General features: G+C 47.4%; 1 protein-coding gene across 6 annotated transcripts in view; it reads right to left on the bottom strand.

The window, feature by feature from the left end:
* The window catches only part of WNK1 (WNK lysine deficient protein kinase 1), a 669,373-nt gene that overhangs the window by 558,088 nt on the left and 89,311 nt on the right, over positions 1–21,974 (bottom strand). For all 6 annotated transcript variants that reach the window (XM_069228121.1, XM_069228119.1, XM_069228120.1 and 3 more), the window contains exon 2: positions 18,742–18,914. In XM_069228121.1, coding sequence (XP_069084222.1) covers positions 18,742–18,914 — 173 coding nt within the window. The remainder of the gene's footprint in view (positions 1–18,741; positions 18,915–21,974) is intronic.

The following is a 21,974-nucleotide window of genomic DNA, read 5'->3' on the forward strand; positions in this document are numbered from 1 at the left end:
TTTATACCACACTTACACCAGTCTACACACACAGCACCTCCACTTACACTTCATCGCAGCGTCTTATTTTAAATGACCTCCAGCAAAGAGACCTCTCGAGGGCATTACAGGCCCAGCCCAATGAAGAGCTGCCCAATGATGAAGCATGACACCCATCTGGGTGTGTGAGAGTTCAATCAATCAAAAAATGTATTACGTGCGCTACTCAGCCGGTAGGGTCTCAGGGCGCTGTAGGGGGGAGGGAACAAGGGGAGATGCAGATTTACTGTTCAAAAAGCCATGTCTTGAGGTGTTTTCTGAAGGTCAGGAGGTCCTGGGTCTTGCGTAGGTTGGTGGGGAGGGAGTTCCAGGTCTTGGAGGCAAGGTAGGAAAAGGATCTGCCTCCGGAGGTGGTGCGAAGGATGCAGGAGACTGTGGCGAGGGCGAGGTCAGCGGAGCGGAGGAGACGAGTGGGTGTGTGGAAGTTAAATTTTTGGTTGACGTAGACTGGTCCAGTGTTGTGGAGGGTTTTGTGGGCGTGGATGAAGATTTTGAAAGTGATCCTTTTGCTGATGGGTAGCCAGTGGAGGAATCTGAGGTGGGCGGAGATCTGTTCATGGCGTGGGAGGTTCAGGATGAGACGTGCGGCTGTGTTCTGGATCCGCTGGAGTTTCTGCTGAAGCTTGACTGTGGTACCAGTGTAGAGGGTGTTTCCGTAGTCTAGTCTACTGCTGATGAGTGCATGGGTGACGGTCTTCCTGGTTTCTATGGGGATCCATTTGAAGGTCTTACGCAGCATGTGAAGGGTGTTGAAACAGGAGGAAGTTAGAGTTGATTTGCTTGGCCATGGAGAGAGAAGAGTCTAAAGATGATGCTGAGATTGCTTCGTGGGTGGAGGGTGTTGGAGGTGGTCCTAGGGTGGTAGGCCACCAGGAGCTGTCCCATACTGTCTTTGTTGGGGCCGAAGATGATGATTTCAATTTTGTTGGAGTTGAGTTTGAGGTGGCTTGCGGTCATCCATTTGGCGGTGGTGAGGATCCGGTGTGGAGGTTTGTCTTGGCAGTGGTGGGGTTCCTGGTGAGGGAGATGACGAACTGGGTGTCATCTGCGTAGAATATGATGGTGATTCCGTGAGGGCGGAGGATGTTGGCGAGCAGGGCCATGTAAATGTTGAAGATGGTAGAGATGAGGGAGGACCCTTGGGGGACCCGGCAGATGATCTTGGTTGCTGGGGACTGGAGGCAAACTTTCTGGGTTCTTTCAGCGAGGAAGGAGGCGAGCCAGTCCAGGCCCTTGTGTCGGATTCCTGCATCGAAAAGGCGTCTTCGGAGGACTTGGTGGGAGACAGTGTTGAATGCTGCGGAGAGGTCCAGGAGGATGAGTGTGACGGTCTCACCCTTGTCAACTCTGGTACTGATGTCATCAGTGCAGGCGATGAGGGTGGTCTCAGTGCTGTGGTTCGTGAGGAATCCAGGCTGGGAGGCGTTGAATGCGTTGTTTTACTCTGGGAAGTGAGACAGGCGGGCGTTCACTAGCTTCTGAGCGACCTTAGCGGGGAAGGGGAGAAGAGAAATGGGGCGGTAGTTTGTGAGCTCATCCGGGTCTGCTTTGTTTTTTTTTGAAGAGTTCGGTTACTTCGGCGTGCTTCCAGGAGTCTGGGAAGGTGGCGACATCAAAGGAGCTGTTGATTACAGCACAGAGCTGGGGAGCGATGATTGGGCTGGCCCTGTTGAAGATGTGATGGGGGCAGGGGTCCGTGGGTGAGCCAGAGTGGATGAAGTTCATGGTTATTTGGGTTTCTTCATCATTGGTAGGGGCCCAGGTGTGCAGTTGGTTGGAGTGGGGGGGTGGTGGTGTTGGTCGTGTCAGTGGTGGGGATGGTGGGTGCAGGTGGTGTGAAGCTGTTGTGTATGTCTAGAATGTTGAGGTGGAAGTAGTTGACAGGGAGTTGCAAAGGTTTTGTGTGCGAGTGGGGTCGATGTTGCAGGATTTGGGTTTGGTGAGCTCTTTGATGATGGTAAAGAGTTACTTGCTCTTATGTGAGTTACTATCTATGCATTCTTTGTAGTAAGCCCTTTTGGTGGTTCGGATGAGTTGGTGATGTTTGCGTATAGTGGTTTTGCGGGTGGATAAGTTGATCATGGAGGGTTCTTGGCGCCAAGCTTTCTCGGTCTTGCGGCATTCCCGCTTGAAGACTTGGAGTTTAGTGGTGATCCAGGAAGCAGTCTTGATGTTGCGGGTGGTGTTGTTACTTTTCAGAGGGGCGAGAGAGTCTGCGCAGGTTGTAATCCATTGTGTGAGGTTGTGGGCGGTGAGGTTGGGGTCGTTGGTGAGGGGGGGTTTGTGCGAGCTTGGCGTGCAGGTCTTCTGTGGGGATCTTGTCCCACATCCGGTAGGGTGTGGTGTGCTGTCGGTAGTGGGTTTCGTGAAGGAGAAGTGGACACAGTGGTGGTCGGTCCAGTGGAGTTCGGTGGTGTGTGTGTGTGAAAGTTATGTGGTTGCTGGAGGTATAAATTTCATCTAGCGTGTGTCCTGCTGAGTGAGTGGGTGAGGTGACCAGTTGTTTGAGTCCTAGGTTTGTGAGGTTGTCTAGCAGGGTAGTGGAGTTGTGGTCGTTTTCCAGGTGGAAGTTGATGTCACAAAGGAGGATGTACTCTGGTGAGGTGAGGGCTGATGGTGTCACCGATGGCGTCACAGAAAGGGGGGCGAGGTCCTGGTGGTCTGTAAATGAGGGTTCCTCTGAGGGTGGTGGTGGCGTTTATGTGAATTAAGAAGTGTAGGTGTTCTGCGCTGTTTAGGGTGTTGTGGATGTTGGTGGTGATCTTGATGGTGCTTTTATGTATGATGGCGATGCCTCCTCCCTATCTGTTCAGACGGTCTCTGCGAGAGATTTTGTAGCCTTCTGGGATGGCTATGGCTATGTCAGGTTCAAATGAGGGGCTCATCCAAGTTTCCGTGAGGAAGGTGATGTCAGGGGAGTGTGTTGTGATCAGGTCCCAGAGCTCGATGGCGTGCTTGTGTACGGAGCGGGTGTTTAGGAGTATGCAGTTAAGGTGGTTGCGGGGGCTGTTGTTGTGGGGCGTGTTGTTGTGGGACGTGTTATAGTTGGTGTGTGGCATGTTGGGGTTTGTGGGGGTGCAGGGGAAGCGGCATGTATGACATGTAAAAGGTCCGTGTGTGTGCTTGGGGCTGGCTTGTGTGCAGGCAGGGCGCTGTCCTGGGTTGAGGGCGTGTAGTTTAGTGTCCGATTAATGCTGTCTTGGGGGGGTCAGAGCAGGGAGGGCCAATGGGACTGGCGCTGGGCACGGGCCAAGCGCGGACGGGCGCGAGGGGGGCGGGGACGCAGGGGACACAGCGGCAGGGCAAAATGGGACTGGCAAGAGCCGGCTGAGAAACGGGTGAGCACCACAAACTAAGCGGTTTGCAGAAGGGGCACAGGGGGAGAGATACAAAAGCAGCAAAAATACAGTGGGGGCAGAAGTACAAGTTACTTACCTTTGGTAACGAAATATCCGGTAGAGACACATTCTAGTTACCTTAGATTTATCCCCCAGGCATCAGACTGGATCCGGAGACTTTTTCCTTCGAGCAATACCCTTGCGCGTTAGTAGGTGGCATCTGTCAACTCCGTAGGCGTCGTGGTCGCCGTGATGACATCTGCAGTAGTACATAGATGCCACCCTCGCACAGTGACGTCAGTTTCTTTTAACGTCTTTCCACGCCAGAGCGCAGAGCCGCTAAGAACACTGATATTGGTGCACCAGAGCTAAGGACCTGAAAGGGGGGGAATCCCTGCCCCGAGAAATCAGTTCGCAAGCGGGGAGGATGGGTGGGCAGTAAGGAATCTGCAACTAGAATAGGTCTCTACCAGATATTTCGTTACCAAAGGTAAGTAACTTGTACATCTGATAGAGACTACAAATTGCAGAATCCTTACCTTGGAATAGATACCCAAGCAATTCCATCCTCTGATAGTGGGCTGAGAACTAAGATCATACTAGAAAGTCCTGCAGGACTGAACGACCAAAGTAGCCGTTCCGACAAACCAGACTGTCCAGGCAGTAATATTTAGCAAACGTGTACAGAGACGCCCACGTAGCTGCCTGACAGATATCCAGGACAGGAACTCCCTTGCTAACGAAGTGGATGCAGCAGTGCCCCTGGTAGAATGAGCCCTCAAGCCGTCAGGAGGTTGCTTTTTCGCCACAGCGTAGCACATTTTGATGTAAAGAAGCACCCATCGAGAGATGGTGCGTTTCTGCACCGCCTTCCCTTTCTTCACACCCACATAGTCAACAAAGTGTTGATCGTCCACCCGGAAGTCTTTAGTACGATTGAGGTAGAACGCCAACGCTCTTTTTGGGTCCAGACGGTGGAGTCTCTCCTCCTCATGGGAAGGATGTGGGGGTGCGTAGAAGGTAGGCAAAGTGATGGACTGGCCTACATGAAACAGTGTAACCACCTTAGGAAGGAATGAAGCCCTAGTGTGTAACAACAATTTATCGGGGTGTACAGACAAGTATGGAGGCTTTGAAGAAAAGGGCATGAAGCTCACTCACCCTGCGAGCAGAGGTGATGGCGATGAGAAAGACAGTTTTGAATGTGAGGAGCCGTAAGGGACAATTATGCATAGGCTCAAAGGGAGTACACATCAAGAAAGTAAGCACAAGATTAGGATCCCACTGAGGCATGATGAAGGGAGTGGGAGGAAATAAACGGGTGAGCCCCTTTAAGAACCTACTCACAAGAGAAGACTTAAAGAGTGATGGCTGATCAGGAAGCCCAAGAAAGGCAGAAACGGCAGACAGATACCCCTTAAAGATGCCCAATGCAGAGCCCTGCCGGGCTAAGGAAAGAATGAATAGAAGAACCTCTGAAAGGGGGCAGATAGGGGGTCAACAGATTTGTTGGAGCACCATGCCACAAATTTATTCCAACGACAGGCGTATACAGTTTTAGTCGAGGGACGCCTGGCTGCCAGGATAACATTGCAGACTTCGGGTGGAAGGGCAAATGCCGTCAACTGTTGCCGCTCAATCTCCATGCATGAAAGCGAAGGTTGGACAGGTTTGGGTGGAGGACCGTCCCCTGCTGCTGCGACAGAAGATCCGCCCGAAGAGGCAGTCTGAGTGGACGATCGATGGACATGCTTAGTAGCTCTGGATATCACACTCTTCGAGCCCAGTCCAGAGCCACCAAGATAACTTTGGCCCAGTCGCTCTTGATCTTCTTGAGAACTCTGGGCAGAAGAGGGATAGGCGGGAAGGAGTAAAGGAGGCCGGAGTGCCACTCGAGACGAAAAGCGACACCGAGCGAGTGCCGCCTTGGAAACTTCAACGGGCAAAATAGCTGACATTGCGCGTTCTCTGCGGAGGCGAACAGATCTAACCAAGGCTCTCCCCACTTGAGAAAGAGACCTTGTGCCACCTCCGGATGGAGACGCCATTCGTGATCGGCAGTGCGTCTGCGGCTGCGTTTGTCTGCTCTGGCGGGGAGAGCCCGCCAGATGTTGAACCATCAGGGTAATGCCCTGATGTTCCAGCCATGTCCAGAGGCATAGTGCCTCCTCACATGGGGTCCAGGACCCTACCCCACCTTGTTTGTTGGAGTACCACATGGCGGTAGTGTTGTCCGTGAACACCTGCACCCCTTTCCCTTTGAGAGAGGAAAGGAATGCTTTTAATGCAAGTCTGATTGCTCGGAGCTCCAGCATGTTTATGTGGAGTCCCGACTCCGCAGGAGACCAGAGGCCTCCGATCTCTGCCTCTCCCATGTAGCTGCCTCAACCCAGAAGCGACGCATCTGTCACTATTGAGAGATCTGGTTGGGGAAGGGTGAGGGATCTGCCATTGACCCAATTTGGATTTGAAAGCCACCACTGCAGGTCTTTCGCAGTCCCCTCCGAGATCTGGACCATGTCAGAGAGATTCCCCTGATGCTGCTCCCACTGGAACTTCAAGTCCCACTGCAGAGCCCGCATATGCCACCTGGCATGTGTTACTAGCAGGATGCAGGAGGCCAATAGGCCCAACAGCCTCATAGTCTGTCTCACCGAAACCCAAGACCAAGGCTGAAAGATCGGAATCATAGCCTGAATATCTTGGACTCACTTTTGGGGAGGATAAGCCCGAAACCGCACTGTGTCCAGAACTGCCCCGATGAAAGGGAGCGTCTGAGAGGGAGTCAGGTGTGACTTCGGCACGTTGATAGTGACCCCCAGCTGGTGCAGGAGGTTCATCGTAGTCTGGAGGTGTGAGACCACTGTCTGGGGCGAAGGCGCCTTCAACAGCCAGTCGTCTAGGTAGGGGAAGGCTGAGACCCCCTAACCTGCGCAGATGAGCTGCAACCACCACCATCACTTTCGTGAACACCCGAGGGGCACTGGTAAGGCCGAAAGGGAGCACGGTAAACTGAAAGTGCTCGTGACCTACCACAAATCGTAGGTAACGTCTGTGGGAAGGCAGGATGGGGATGTGGAAATAAGCGTCCTGCAAGTCCAACGATACCATCCAGTCTTCTGGGTCTGAGGCAGACAGAACCTGAGCCAGGTTAAGCATTTTTAACTTCTCCTTCTTTAGGAAGTAATTCAGGTGCCGAAGATCTAGGATAGGGCCACAAAAGGGACGAAAAGCAGACGGTGGGGGGCGTGTGGCGGCAGAAAGGCCAAGCGACCGAGCCGTAGCCCTGGACTCCTTGAACCTCTCCAAGGCAGAGTCCGCTTTGTCTCCGAAGAGACGGGTGCCATCAAAGGGCATGTCCATGAGTGACTGTTGGACATCCCCCGAAAAACCAGAAGTACGTAACCAGGCATGGCGCCGTAAGGCCACTGTCGTCGCAACCAATCTGCCCAGAGAGTCAGTCACATCCAGCCCACAACAGATGGTGAACTTCGCCGCGTCTCTCCCATCTTTGACTGCTTGGGAGACGATAGCACGGGCCTCCTCCGGTATCTGCGGCAGGACTTGTGCAACCGTATCCACAGGGACTGGGAATAACGGCCCAAAAGGCATGTGGTGTTCACGGACCGTAGTGCGAGGCTGGAGGAAGAAAATAACTGCTTACCAAATTGTTCCAGCCTTTTGGATTCCCAACCTGGGGGTGCGGAAGGGAACGCGCCAGAAGAAGAGGAGGCCTGGATAACTAGACTCTCAGGCGTAGGATGTTGGGACAGGAACTTCGGGTCATTCAGCGCAGGCCGATGGCGGCAAGCGATTTTCCTGTTCACAGGAGCCCCTGTGTTGGGTTTGGACCACGTACCCAAAAGGACGTCAGTGAGGGCTTCATTGCATGGGAGAAGGGGTTCAGATGTAGTAGCCCCAGGCTGAAGCACCTCCGTCAGGAGGTTAGACCTGACTTCGCCAATAGGTAGCTCAAGGCCAAGGACCTCAGCCGCCCTACTAGCCACCATACCATAGGTAGCTCCCTCCACCGTAGCCACGGTAGGAGGAGACAGCATGCCAGAGTCAGGAGAAGTATCAAGACCACTGGCTTCGCCCAAGTCCTGCGTCCAGTCCATAGTAGGGTCTTCCTGGTATTCATAAGGGTCCAGGGACCCCTCCAATTCCTCCCCGTATTCGTACCCATAGGAAAATGGGTCAGAATCCGACCTTGGGCGAATAGGGCACACCGAAGCCGATGGCGGCGTCAGCCGGCGCAGCTACGACTCAGAGTCGTCAGGAATGAGAATCTGGTTGACGTCAATAGTGGGCACTACCGGCGTCGTGAGCGTCGTTAAACAACCCGGCGCCGGGGAAGGTCTCGACTGTGCGACCAGCTTCGGAGCGGATCCGCGCACGGATTTAGAGGTGACCTCGGTGGCCAGGGCCAAAGCCGCCAGCGCGGAACCCGAAGGCCCCTCAGCAAAGCCCCTTGGGCCCGAAGGCGCTGTATCGAGGTCGGTACGCCCAAAGATGAGGCGCATGGCCTTGTAGAACTCTGAGCTGGGTGGGATTGCTACGGCTCCTGGCAACTCGGGGAAGCGCAGAGCCGACCCAGACGTAGGCTCCGAGGACGGAGGCCTACTTTGTGGACGCTCGTCCCACGTCGCGTCGACCGAGCGACAGGGTGAAGTCGGAAGCGATGGGACTTCTCCGACTTGTTCTTCTTCTTACCTTGACCCGAAGATTTCAAGAAGACGAGTGGTGGTGGCTCCGCAACTGATCGAGACATTCCTCTCAAGCGAGATCGGGACCTACGCGGAGTCGAGTGCCGGGCCGCCATCAGCTTTAGGGACCGCCCCCTCAAAGCCTTTGGATGCATCACCCGGCACTCTGAGCACGACTTCAGGTCGTGGTCACGCTGGAGGCACCACAGACAGACACGATGAGGGTCTGTCACCGACATCATGCGGTGGCAGTCCTCGCAAGGCTTGAACCCGGTCTTCGGGGACATCCTTGACGCACCAAAGGTCGCACCAAAAAAATAGACAAAACGGTCGAATTCAGCCCAAAAAATAGCCGAGGGTAGCTCTCTCTCGGATCAGCGTGTGGCGCGGAAAGAACAGAACAGCGCGAGGGCGGAGTCTATGTACTACTCCCGACGTCATCACGGCGACCACGACGCCTGCGGAGTTGACAGACACCACCTACCGACACGCAAGGGTATTGCTCAAAGAAAAAATCTCCGGATCCAGTCTGACGCCTGGGGGAAAATTCTAAGGTAAGGAATCTGCAACTAGAAGTCTCTATCAGATATATACAATGCAAAAATGCTTTTACTGCGAAAGTGAAAATGAAAAAACAAGGAAAATAAATCAGAGCACAACAAGAAATGCCTACCACTAGGCACCAGGGATGAGGCGCAGGCGGGTGCCTGCAGGTGGTGGAGGGCCTCGAACTACAGTCCAGGCGGCAGTGTCAGGTGCACGGACACAGGCTGGTGGAGCCAAGTGGACTCCTGGCCAGAACCAAGTCAGGGAGTCACACGGGACCCCGTGCAGCTGCCGCCATTAAGAGTGGGAGGTGGGAGGGTGAAGCGGCGGGGAGGCGGGAGGGAATGGCCAATGGGTGCACGAGGGGGGCGGGCCGCAGGGGACAGCGGCAGGGCAAAACGGGACCGGAGAGAGCCGGCTGAGAAACGGACGACCACCGCAAACTAAGCGGTTTGCAGAAGGGGCACAGATAAAAAAGAAGCAAAAATACAGCGGGGGCACAAATATATAATGCAAAAATGCTTTTAGTGCGAAAGTGAAAATGAAAAAGAAAAAGAAAAAAACAAGGAAAATAAAAGCAGAGCACAACAAGAAATGCCTACCACTAGGCGCCAGGGATGCGGGTGCCTGCGGGTGGTGGAGGGCCTCGAACTTCAGTCCAGGTGGCAGTCGGCGGAGTCAGGGGCACGGCGGCAGTCTGGTGGAGCCAAGTGGACTCCTGGCCAGAACCAGGAGTTCTTGCTTCAGATACAATCAGATGCCCCCAGAACCCCTCCACCCCCACCCAACATCTCTGATCTGCTTGCTCAGACCCATCTTGACCTACTGCCTGTTCTGCTTCCAATTCTGATTCTTTTAGAAACTGGATCTGTACTAGTGTTCCCTTGTGGCGGTCCTAGGCACAAAGGTACTGCTCTTTTGCTGCTTATGTGGGTCACCTAGATTGAGCTTAGTCTTAGCTTATTTTAAAATATGTCTTGGTGGTGGGCACCTCTTCCTCCATCACTCCCCCTACAATTATATTTTTGGGGAGGCGTTTTAGATAAGTTTATAAGTCTGATCAAATGACAAGTGTAAAGTGGTTCATTTAATTGGGGCATGATATGTATGTACAAACCTAGTAGGAGGATGCACTGTATTGCCTTCTTAGAATTTTTTTAATCCTGAAACCAAAAACAACAAAAACAACAAAGACATAAAAAAATACCGATTTCATAAAGGGGGGGGGAGGGGGGGGGGCTTGAATCGAAAACACACGGTGAGGAGCAGACAATAAAAAAAAATGTTATTTTAATTTAAACTTTACCAAAAGCTGATATACAAAAAAAGGAATGACTGGTATACCCTCGAGGTAAGTGAACTAACAAATTAACAGAGATAGTCAATGGTCTTCCTTGGCTCTAAAAGCCCATGCACAAGTTGAGCCATGAAAATCTTTGGCTTGTAAACTGTGCAAAAACATTGGGTAAACATATGATAAGGTCCCTTCAAAATTAAAATAATGCACATATATCATGGGGAGGCGTTTCACTTTAGTACATCAGACGATATCACTGCATGGAGAGGTATATATTAAAAGTGATCCATTTTATTAGAAATATTCGTGGACCTCACACCCTGCCCTGACGACGCTCTTAGTGAACTAAGATTGTCACGTTCACCCTGTAGGAGGGCTCTATTCTTAAAGTGCAAGGAGCCACGTTATGGTCTATTAAATAACACACACGAGATGCTTTGTTACAGCACACACCATGAAGTCATGTATTTTATGGTGTTCTCGTGAGCAATAATGACCACTGGTAATGTAGTGGGGAAGCCGAGCTTAAACCCAGTTTTTCTGGTTTCTCATTTGTGAAATTCGGCCAATAGATTGGATGGGTCTTCCTCCCGTTTCACACCAAAGGTTAATGATTTGTCTTTTATTCTTGGTGAAAGAGGGTAGCGAGTGGGTTGCAGAAGCCACATGAAAGGTTGTTTTCAGACTCGAGGGTTCAAGAGGCCCTCAAACCTGAGCCAAGCATCTGGCTCGAGCCATTAGTGACTCTCCCAACTTCAATTGCCCAGGATTTCAATGCTTAGGGTTCTTTTGTTCGTGTGCGTTCTAGTAACGCTGGCCTATCCTGCTTTCACCTTACAATCTTTATACACGCCATTAGAGGGCGCTAGTACATTTCAGAATGCCACAGCTGTGATTTCACAGATGGCAAACAACGAAACGGCTTCAAGTTCAGTTCAAATTCCAGTCATTCCAATCGCTGCAGCGATCTAAACCATGCAACTGTGGAAATAACGAGTCCCATCCAACATTCAACAGTGTCCGGTAAAATAACCACATAGGTCTGAAAGCTCTGTGGGCGTTTTCTTTTTGTGCATTGGTTTTGTAGAATTGTGCATGGGAAAGATCTAGCGTTTAGCAATATACTCCCAGCCGAACAGTATGAACAAGATAGATATCCTTGCATGTATCTTGCCCTACAGGTATTACACGCGCTGGGTGCAGCGGGGGATGCTTATCAGCACACTGTACACGGTGGCCACAGTCACAATGCTCAGAATATGCAATTATTGGCTGGGCTGCCAGTTTACTATTACCAAATTGCTATCAGCATTTTCAAAAAATTTCAGTAGATTACACCTGAATTTCTGGTATAAGGGAAGGAGGAGTATGCAGGTCTACTTGAGCGCAGAGCAATCTCTGGACATTGCAGGTCACAGTGATCTTAATAAGTTATTAAACCCGTACCAAATTTCGGTGACGTTTCAGAATGTCGATGTACAAATCTTGAACGTGTCCTACGTGTGGTTTAATTAAACACTAAGTTTCCACGAGTTCATGATGTTCAGACGTTATTACTTCCGTTTCATCATTTCAGCGTGAGCATCAATTATATTCCATGTTACTTTTTCCAATACTGCATTTAACAATTACTCAGATAGATGTGCACGGATCAGTTGCATGGGACATCTCAGAAAACGTATCCCAAATCCATTAACATCAATCATCACTGTTCTTCGTTGCTGCTCGCTGCTTTCCTTGACACGTTTCATTTTCCACATTATCAATATATTCTCCTCAATATATAGGATTTGATCTTCTGAACTGCAGCCAGTGTTTTACTTTTGAAAGACATTTTGTTAATCCCCCCCAACACAGTAGTTAAATTCTAGTACTACTCCTATTGCAAGCACTTTGCCACGTCATGCTTGCACTTTTCTGCGGTAGACGTGCAGTGTGTGTGTGTGCTCCGAAGAGGTATTTAATTTGGACTGACAGACAATTCAGATAGTTATCATGATCTGACTGGGTCTCTTGGCGGTACCTCGTTAGCCAAGCAGACCGGTCTTCATTTGTTTTCTTAAAGAAAAGACAGAGGCTGATTTCCAATTCTAGAGAATGCCAGATAACGAGTTAACTTTCGCACATCCAATAGGGCGCTCGCCTTACTCCATAAATTGTGACGTTGTATTCTGGGATGTACATTTGAAGACCAATAATGAGGGTCACTAGAATTAAGAGGGAGGGCGGCATCAAGTTATACGGAAGATTGGTTGACTAAATTGTGCGGCAAATATAGGTAAATTATGCAGCATAATGCAGCACATTTTTATAGTATTACAGCATTATTTTTTTAGGTATGATAATACAGTCTGGGCAGGCATTTCACCTCATGAGCCACTGAGCAAACGCACAGGGCCACGTTTTTACTAACTGTGGATCCGTTTGAGCTAAAATCTGCAGAATATGCAGCAGATGATAGATTATGGGGCAATGTAGTAAATCCATAATTATGCAAAGAAAAAAAGCCGGGACAGCAGAATCTCATAATCCAGTGGGCCTGAAAGTGAACTAATATGAAAATATGCCGGTAGCCAACGCAACGCCAGTGGGCTGCTGACAAGTGGTGTTATTCGCAGATGCGAGCCGATAACTCGGGTTTGTGCTCTTGGAAGCTGACAGAGGTGGTCTTAAATTAAACTGCTCCTCTGATTTCAAGCGCGAGTTTTTTTTTTTTGTTTTCTGTAAAACCAGGTAGGATATGTTTGAAATTCATCAATTGATAGCTGTTCCGTACCCTTTTGTTAACCTAGGGCAAAAAAGGCCTTCCAGTTAAATCAATAGTACACCATTTTTTTTTACTTTCCTGATGAACTACAGGTTTTAGGGGATAGGGCAGCAAGTGAAGGTTTTTCTTTGCAGCATTGATAATTACCTACATTTTGGAGTTGTTAAAAACAAATCAGCTTAGAGTCAGTCAAGTCTTAATCTCATCTAAATAAATATTCTAAATCTCTACCTAGAATGGGACCGGGAAAAACGCAGTCTACAGCCGGATGTTGTCAACATGAGCATACTGTTAATAAAAAAATAAAAAGAAAAAAACATCAAACCTTTAGAGTGGTCGGTCTTCAGTAATCCACTGCTTCCCAGTAAAGAAAATACCATTAATAAACACATCAACAGAGTTTAGGATGATGATCTCGAATATGTAAGTGGACAATTAAATCAGCTGGAATAGATCTTCCAAGGATGATTGTAGCATCATGCCTGTGGTTCGTAAATTCCCCACACACCGTGGGTAGACATTCCACTATGATACACAGGTCCACAGTGTGAGATGTCACAGATTGGTTGACAGGAACTAACAAAATGCCACGCCATCATCAACAAAAAGGGAAGGTGTCATCCTAGAATCTCAAAAGAGAAGTCATTGTCTCATGACAAGCGCCTCGAATCGGCACACAGAACCTGAAAGAAGCACTGCAAGTTTAAGCATTACTGGATCATAGCTTTTTCGAGCAGGTTAGCCAACACTATCCAAGTTGCAATGGACCAGGAGACGGATAGCGTGTACGTGGGTAGGACGCCATTTGTTTTTAAAACCAGTTAACTGTATTACATTTCTACGGCAATAGTGCAACTATGTGATCCCGGCAGCACATAACGAATTAAATATAACCTTTCTTCGTTAGCAATTTTCATGGCTGTGGGGTGGGCGGAGGTTTGCATCTGGCAAGGGAGCCTCTTTTGCACAAAAATATTTGGAACATGTTGCTTTCCGCTAACAATAGATCATATCTGGTGCACACTTCTACCATCAAGTGTTGTGGGTGGAATAATATACTTGCCTTTCTTCAAAGTGTTTTTGGTTTCGAGGTGACTCGTCACATCTCCCCCAAAGCTCACAATTCACCACGGATTTGGTACCACCGGACACTGCTATTTTCCCCCATTAAGAACTGAACAAGTATTTAGGAGATACAAAGCTGTAGAAGTATGAGTACGGAGAAAGCCAATATTGCAATTTTCAGTGGCGATGGGAAAACAAGCTCTCCTGTATCCTATCTGAGGAGGTGGGAGGGCATAAGCAACCTGCAAGCTGATTGTTACAAGTTGCTGTAAATCACATGCTGTGCACAAACTGAAAGGCAGTATCCTAGCCTAAACGGTGGCAGAAAAACATTTGAGGGAACCCTTCATATTCTTGCAGGATGGTGGAGATGTCGGAAACAATGTTTTAAGGAATGTCTGACCCACCTTGCTTCTTGATGGGGGCTGAATAGCTAGGACGTGATGTTTAGTAAATATAAGGAGTCCGGGCTAAGTAGCAGCTCTGCATTTTGTATAATGGTATGTTCCAAGGAAAGCCACTGTTGCTCCCTTCTTGAGATTGGAATGTGCACTAGGAGTAGCTTTAGCATGACAAATCTTAATTCATCTGACTACCCACCTTGCAATACCTGCTTTGGAGACTGGATTCACGGGACTAAAAATAAGCCCGGTTACCAAAAGAAAAGTACCAGGTGCCTAAAAAATAGTGGCCCATGTTTGCAAACTGGGGCAATTTTGAACCTGTAAAGACATGCTGCAGAAGTGTTTTGCAACGTATGGAAGACTGCATGGATTTGAGCATGCTGCAGGCAAGATTTGTGGTAATATCAGGGAAGTACACATGAAAACCACAACGTGCACCCAGCTCCTGTCAACCGTCTGGGCTACACAGTGGTCCCCCCCTCCCCATTGCTGTTAAATTAGAAGCTCGGAATGTCAGTCTTTGGCAACAGTGCCAGCAGCAGCAGACTCAGTAGATTATTAGCACTGCATGATGGCATAGTGTGCCTATTTTTTATCCCTTCACTGCTGAATGATGTTCTCTGATCGAGAGGCCTGGTAAGCTGAACCGATATTTTTATTGTGGTCCATCACAAGACCGAGGTAAGAGACAGTGTTGGTCAGGCCACAGAAATTTGCTGCTGAAGATGGGACACAATTTAGAGGGTGTGTCATCTACCACCACTCCCCAAATGAATAATTTGCAAAAACCCGGCCCATTGTTCTTCAGGTAGTATTGGTCCCGGATGGTGGGCTCTGTGCTGTGTTGGAAGTATTTGATGTCCCTGGGCCTCAGGTATCAAAACGTTTTGAAAATGATTCACTACTTACGTCCAAACCAGATGGCATAAAAACTTTATCAGTGGAGTCTGTATCCCTGTGCATTTTGGGCTTCAGAAGGGGCATCACAAGTCACCTTCAAACCAAAAGTACACCTTTGAAAAAAACGACTTACATTATTCTGAACCCAACACAAGATGCAGAAGTGTGTAAAATAAGTGATCTACAACAGCACGGAACAAATACGTATGCATGCTCACAACAATTCAGGAAATGGTATGCATTGATCATTTTTTGTGTTTCTCACATACCTTCCACAGGCTTAAATGGCACTCCTGAAGGCTATTTCATATTAGGTACAATGAGCACCTGCCTTTCTACTAGTGGGCCTTTACAGGCCCCCTCTATACCATTGTTCTGAACTCTGTCTACGCTGCTCTCAACAATATCCTCCCCTATCCCAAAGCAGTGTTGTTCCAGTGACTCACTGCTTCTTTCTTTTCCTCTTTGTGATGGCTGGCTTCTCCAGTTTGTGTCCCTCTTCCCTTACCGTAGGGCAGCTGGGACACTCTCGAATGCTCTTGCAGCACCCTACTGTGTGGACACATGGGTGTGGTCCCTCGAGGGTGAAAGACGAGGATGTTTTGGGGTTCTTGGGCCACATCTGCTCCTTGTCCTGAGTGCTCTTGGGAATTAATGGTTGTTTGCCTTTCTGGATTCACTTCAAGGATTTTATTTCTTAGGTACAAAGTGCCCTCTGAGCTACAAGGTACTGTACAATAGATCACCTTCTACTGAATGTTACATTTTTTCGCTCACATATTAGAGTTAATGGGGTGACCAAGTGGTCGGGGAGCCTGGTGAGTGGAGAAGGTAATTAATGGATGTGGCTCTGGCTGGAGAATCATTATGGCCTCATGTCTGGCGGGGAAGCACTGGGATGGCTGGCCTGGACATTTACCATTCTAACACTTAAGCTTCTGGGGTGAGAAGGTCGTCTGAGGAGTTGAAGGATCAAGAGAGGCAAACAGAGTATTCATGGCATCTGGGGTAGTCAGCTGAAAGTGGCAGTGGTGAAGCCTTTTGGTCAACACTACACTCACATGATTAGGGCTTAGGGTGGACCCCATACTCAGTGAAAGGGCTCCTGGAGAGATTTGGAACAGGGCTCAATAACATTTCGGCCTTTTGCCCTTTCTCTGGATGGAAGGGTTGTCAATGATTGCTGGCGTGCATGGATAAGGGTAGGACACAACATGTCTGGTCTCAAAGAAGTATTTTTGATTCCGAGTCTTCTCCCCTATCTACTCAATGTGTGCGTTTAGAGGCCGATTTATGGTCAGTATATCTGAAGCTTTTTTTTTTTTTTTAAAGGGTGTGGTGCATATATTTAACTGGATGAGAGATGTGATTCATGCTGTCTTTTAAACTTGGCCAATGAAACCATGGAAAGTATAAAACTGCGTCTAAGATGGGGTTCTCCACACCACCCAACCAAAAAAATACCACACAAATGCCAAACAGAACGTAGGCATTCTTACACGTTCAACAATCGATTTCAACCATCCCTTACCAATCAACTATGCATTTTATTCGGGGGGTGTATGTATGTGTCAGGTTGGTGTAGGTAGAGGTATGTGATATAACAATCCTTATTCCACAGGAAATCATGAAATAATTACCATATTTTACAGATGGGTATACGGCAAATATTTCAAAGTTCACTGTGAAATATGGTTTCATCATCATAATGACAGTTCACATACCATTCTGCAGAGCTAGCCCTTTGTCAGAGTCACTAGGATGTATGGGGCAAGATTAACCGGAACTTTGCAGCATTCGGGCAGCATTTTCATACATTTGAGCTAAAAATATTTTTTGTAAAATTTGCAATTTATAAACATTATGGGGCAAATTCTGGGGCAAATGCAGTAAATCCATTACTATGCAGTTAAAGCTACGGCCCCAGAATCGTATAAATCCACATTTTTTCTCCACTGTCGATTGTTTCTTCATTTTAAGTAGTTTTATCAACGCTTCTATATGAAAAATACACAAGACCTCAAAATTCTAATCCTTATCAAGTGCCACTGTTATCTTTTTTAACCGAACAAGTCCACATTGAACATGTAACATGAAAATAACTAATGGGTAAAATGTGTAATATTGGCTTATGTACAAGGTTTCTAAAATATTTTCCATATTTCACCTTGAAGCCTTGGTTCTTATACCACTGAAATGTGTGCAATTAAAGCACTCAAACGTGCTATATAACATAAAACTCACATGATCAAACTAATTGCATATTCACGTCAATTAGTAAAAACCGTTATAAAGCAATGTACATAACAAATCATTCTTCACTTTATAAGCACAATAGCACCAGACAACCCGACACGACTCACACGAATTGACAAAATCACATTGAGAAAGTGCCATGACTTAGAAAATGTTCCAGTACCACGCAACTAGTACTATACAAACGCTTAACTCACTTACACAAAGATTTATAGGCTACATTAACAAATGTTTCTTTTAAAAAAGAAAAAAAAACAATTGGCCTGCTCCACCTATGACCCCAGGATGTGACCAAACATTCTTATCCATCAGGACTGCCCCAACCGTGCTCAATTTCAGAAAGAGCTATACGCAGACTTCTTTAAGGAACAATACATCACAACGGAATAACGGCCCAGTCCTCATTCTTTAATATCTGTCAATTCTGCTGTTGCTTATTACCCTGTACAGTGACCGCTGCCTTCTAGCTAGATTTGTGCACTACAAATGCGATCTACATATACACAAGAATAAGCCAATATCAATTAAAAAACTCCCTAAAGTGGAATCAGTAGGATGGTTCATTAAACTTGAAATAATTTTAAGAAAAACAACTAAAGAAATCAGACTAAATACACGGTAACTCAAGTTGAAAATATGAAAATCCACTATCGGAACTTGGTTCATTATGAGGAGATACTAACTACACATGTCAACTGCGGGAGCTATGTATGTTATGGGTGTTTTAGTTACCCATTTTGTTGTTCCGTTTGCACTTCGTCTTTGGTTACCTGTTTGTCTTGTAAAATAGTTAAAGCGCCAATGCAAGTTGTTTTACACATGATCTGTAATTCACATGGTAATTGCAGCTATAGTTAGGAATTATAAAAATCCTGTGCGCAGTGTCACTGGTATAACTGCTTGCTCGACTGATTTGTAGTGGGCACGCTGGTAAATCTAGTCAGAGGATTTCTGTCCAATGGACTGATTATATTTTGGCACACAACGAAACTGTATGACAAAAAAGCCCCACCAATTTTATGACGCCTTAGAGCTTGTTTGACTCTCTGCTACCCCACTTCCTCAGTGAATATACTATGCACACCCCTTTATTAACAGTGTATGTGTACCCGCAGGCAAACCATTCATATATTTCTTTACGTTCCTCTTGGACCTGCCCTGAACTCTAGTAGTCTACGCTACTGTTTTTGTTTTTTGTTTTTAAATTAAACCCCTGATCTGCCAGCTGCCCTTGCGAAAAATCCTAAATTGTGAGATATTCACCGTTTCTGCTCTATTTCACCTCTCAAAGTATAACACAGTTTATGTCAGGTTCTCTCAAAGCAACAGATAAGCCTAACACAAAAATAAATCTTTACGTGCCCTACAACGACAAAATCCCTGGAGGTGCAGCGTTTAAAACCGAATTATAAAGGCAACTTACGTTTTCAGCGTGCCAGATGTCATCAGTTCAGTCACCAAGACAATGAATTTCTTTCCCTTCAATGTTGATTCCCAAGAGTCATAGAAACGAACAATATTCGGATGCTGCAATCCCTTTAGCATGCCGGCCTCCTCCTTAAATCTTTGACGCTCAGACTTGGATAACTTCCGGTCCTAATAAAAAGGGACAAAAAAAAAAAAAAATTCTAATTTCAATGACCATCTACTATTACCCCATTCTCTGCAACCTTTCTCCTAAAAGTGGGCAAGCTTGACAACACACAGTGCAAGGGAGTGACTGATTTTCAGAATTAACAAAGAAATACTGTCAAAGCCAACAGATCCTGGATTTCAGTGGTGTTATCTGACCTATTGGCTTTGCCAATGCTTTTTGCCGACGTTGTTCCACACTGGAAAAGAAACAAAAGAAAAGTGCGTATTTGACAAGGCGGAACAGCATCTGCAAAGGAAAAACAAGCATATGCAATGGGTCTCGCATATTTATAACAAGTTATTGGTCATCTTTTCACACGGAGCCCACGAGCAAAAAGAAAACATGACAAGAAACCGAAAAAAGACGACTTGGCAAAATAAAATAAAGTTAGGTTTAAAAAATAAAACTTTGCAATTTTGTCCCTGCTAGCCACGTTTTTGCCAGTCACAAGCCTTCGGTTTGGGGGGGTCACCCTTAGTAGAAAACAACAAATAGCAACTCGATCGCGTCGGGAGCAGCAGATGGGCACTAATTAAGTTGCATTAATTAGTTCTTGATCCCTGCTCCACAAAGAGAAACGGAAGTGATGCCAGGTCTGCCTTGACAAATTACGAAGCTGTAAAGAAGAGTGCCCCAAAGCCAACAAATGGTGAGTGACAGGCGGGCTCCAAGCCCTGTACTAAACACAAGAGTCTCGCAAGCGAGACACATGCGATAGCGCATGCACTCACAGGCTCGACCCTAAAAATAAGTGAGCGGCGAGGAATACATGCGTATGCATCGTCATCCGAACGCTAGCAAAGTGAGCGCCATTTCCTCTGACCACAAAGTAACAGCCATAAAAGGAGAAGGGTACTCCCACTGTCTCAAGATGCAGGCGACACAAAGGGGACAGATACAGGGAGTATAGCAGGGGCGTCAGTCTACCCACAGGAGAAATAAATGAGACTCCAATCTTACCTCACCAGGCCAAATGATTTTGTCTTGGACAAGAGAAATGCAGGGGCCAAAGGTACAGAGACAGGTAAGTGCTTAAAAAAAAGACTCACAACTATATCGAAGAGGAGGAAATTAGACCTGGCTACCCTTCACATGAAAGAAAACCCACAATGGTACTTAGATTGGCTTTGCAGAGGAGCTTTCTACTCCACATTGATTGCAGAACACAACTGAGGGAAGGTGAAGTTGCACAAGCAGAGATACAACAGTGGATACAATGTAGATTTAACAACTGAAGATACACTGTTCCAAGATAGAAAGAAGAGGACACAGGGAAGTCCTATTGCTAGAAGCAAAAACCCTCACACATCCAATGGATGTCATGCTTCATCATCAGGTCTGCTCCTCGTCAGACCGGCGCTGCAATGTCTGACGGGCACCCGACAATTAGGGCTCTTTGCCGGAGATCTTTTTCTCAATGATGAGGTGCCATTAACCAAGGTATAGACACGGGAGGGAAAGGAGAGAAAAAAAAGGACAGATTAAAAATTAGCTCAAAACCCAGTTAAAGAACAAATGACTTATTATTCCAAAGTGGGTATTGGCCAAGGTTAAAACAAAAACAATAAGGAGAGGGAAAAGTGATGTCATGCTCATTCACTCTCTACACAACTTATGAAGATAGGGGGCAAGTAACTACCTTGCAACCCCTTCAAAAGGTCAACATGTTACACGTCTCAGGGGTCCATACGGATCCAGTGACGCTTCTTCAGGACCAAATCACTCAATACTTCTCATATTATTCAACATATAGACCTCACTCAGTCTACAAATGTCAGTCTCAACGTCTCCGGTCACTTACAAAAGTCAACTGCACATCAGGCTAGTCACATGTAAAGGTCAACCGTCCCCAATATGGAACAGGCTCCATAGGAAACCATGGGCCTAGTGACTGGAGCAAGTACTATACGCTGCCTGATCTCCAGAGGTACACCTACCTCTCCTTTCCCTCCCGTGCCTATACCTTGGTTAACGGCACCTCATCATTAAGAAAAAGATCTCCGGCAAAGAGCCCTCCTTGTGGGGTTCCCGTCAGACATTTGAGCGCCAGTATGACGAGAAGCAGACCCGATGATGAAGCATGACATCCATTGGATGTGTGAGGGTTTTTGCTTCTAGCAATAGGACTTCCCTGTCTCCTCTTCTTTCTATCATGGAACAGTTTATCTTCAGTTGTTAGATTGAATTTAAGGAGGCTATACACTGGACCAGTAATTCTCCCTGTCCCCTATTTGTGTTATACGATGTAGATTTGTCAGTAAGATAAAGGCAAGCAGGATCCCATCATTGCCCTCTCCACTATACTCACTGCGGGATTACCAGGGGACATGTACTCCTCAGATGAGACCGGCAACTGGGAGATAAAAGAGGACAGAGGGAAAGTCTATCATCAATAGCAGACTCTTCTCTGAGGCAACAGATTATTAACTCTACCCCATGTCCCCAAATCCATTACAGTCTGCGCACACTCCGCAGGGGTGAGACCAATGACAACCACTGACGGCGGCTCAGCACAAGCAGACCCAAAAGCAGGCACAACACAATGAAGAAGAGGTCAGAGGCAGGCATCTACCACCCCGCCTCCTCCCAGTCCACAAACTGAGCAACCCCTAGGGGTTACAATGATCACACAAGCAACATATATACTCAGGAGCCTCACAACATCACACTAAAGCATGACACTCGGCACAAACCTTGGAGGGGGGGGTTGGGAATGAGGGGGAGGGAAGTTGTTGTAGATAATGGGGAACACCATCAAGTGCAGCCTCCCTGTAAAATCCATGCACACTGCCAGCCTAGCACAGGAAGTGCAGAGTGTCAGCCAGGAGAAGCTGGCATAGCCTACGGCGGTTGTTGAGTAGTGAGGGCACTCATACAGCTCCTTTACTAATGCCAAATAGTCATAGGGGTGCTGATCTGCTGTGGTTGGTCTCAAGATTTTTGCCCACTGTGTCTCCATTTTGATTGTTGATCTTTGCTTGTTAGCAGAATCCCACCGTCTCTCAGAACAAGTGACCGAA

This window comes from Pleurodeles waltl, chromosome 4_1, assembly GCF_031143425.1.
Source record: "Pleurodeles waltl isolate 20211129_DDA chromosome 4_1, aPleWal1.hap1.20221129, whole genome shotgun sequence".
NCBI lineage: Eukaryota > Metazoa > Chordata > Amphibia > Caudata > Salamandridae > Pleurodeles > Pleurodeles waltl.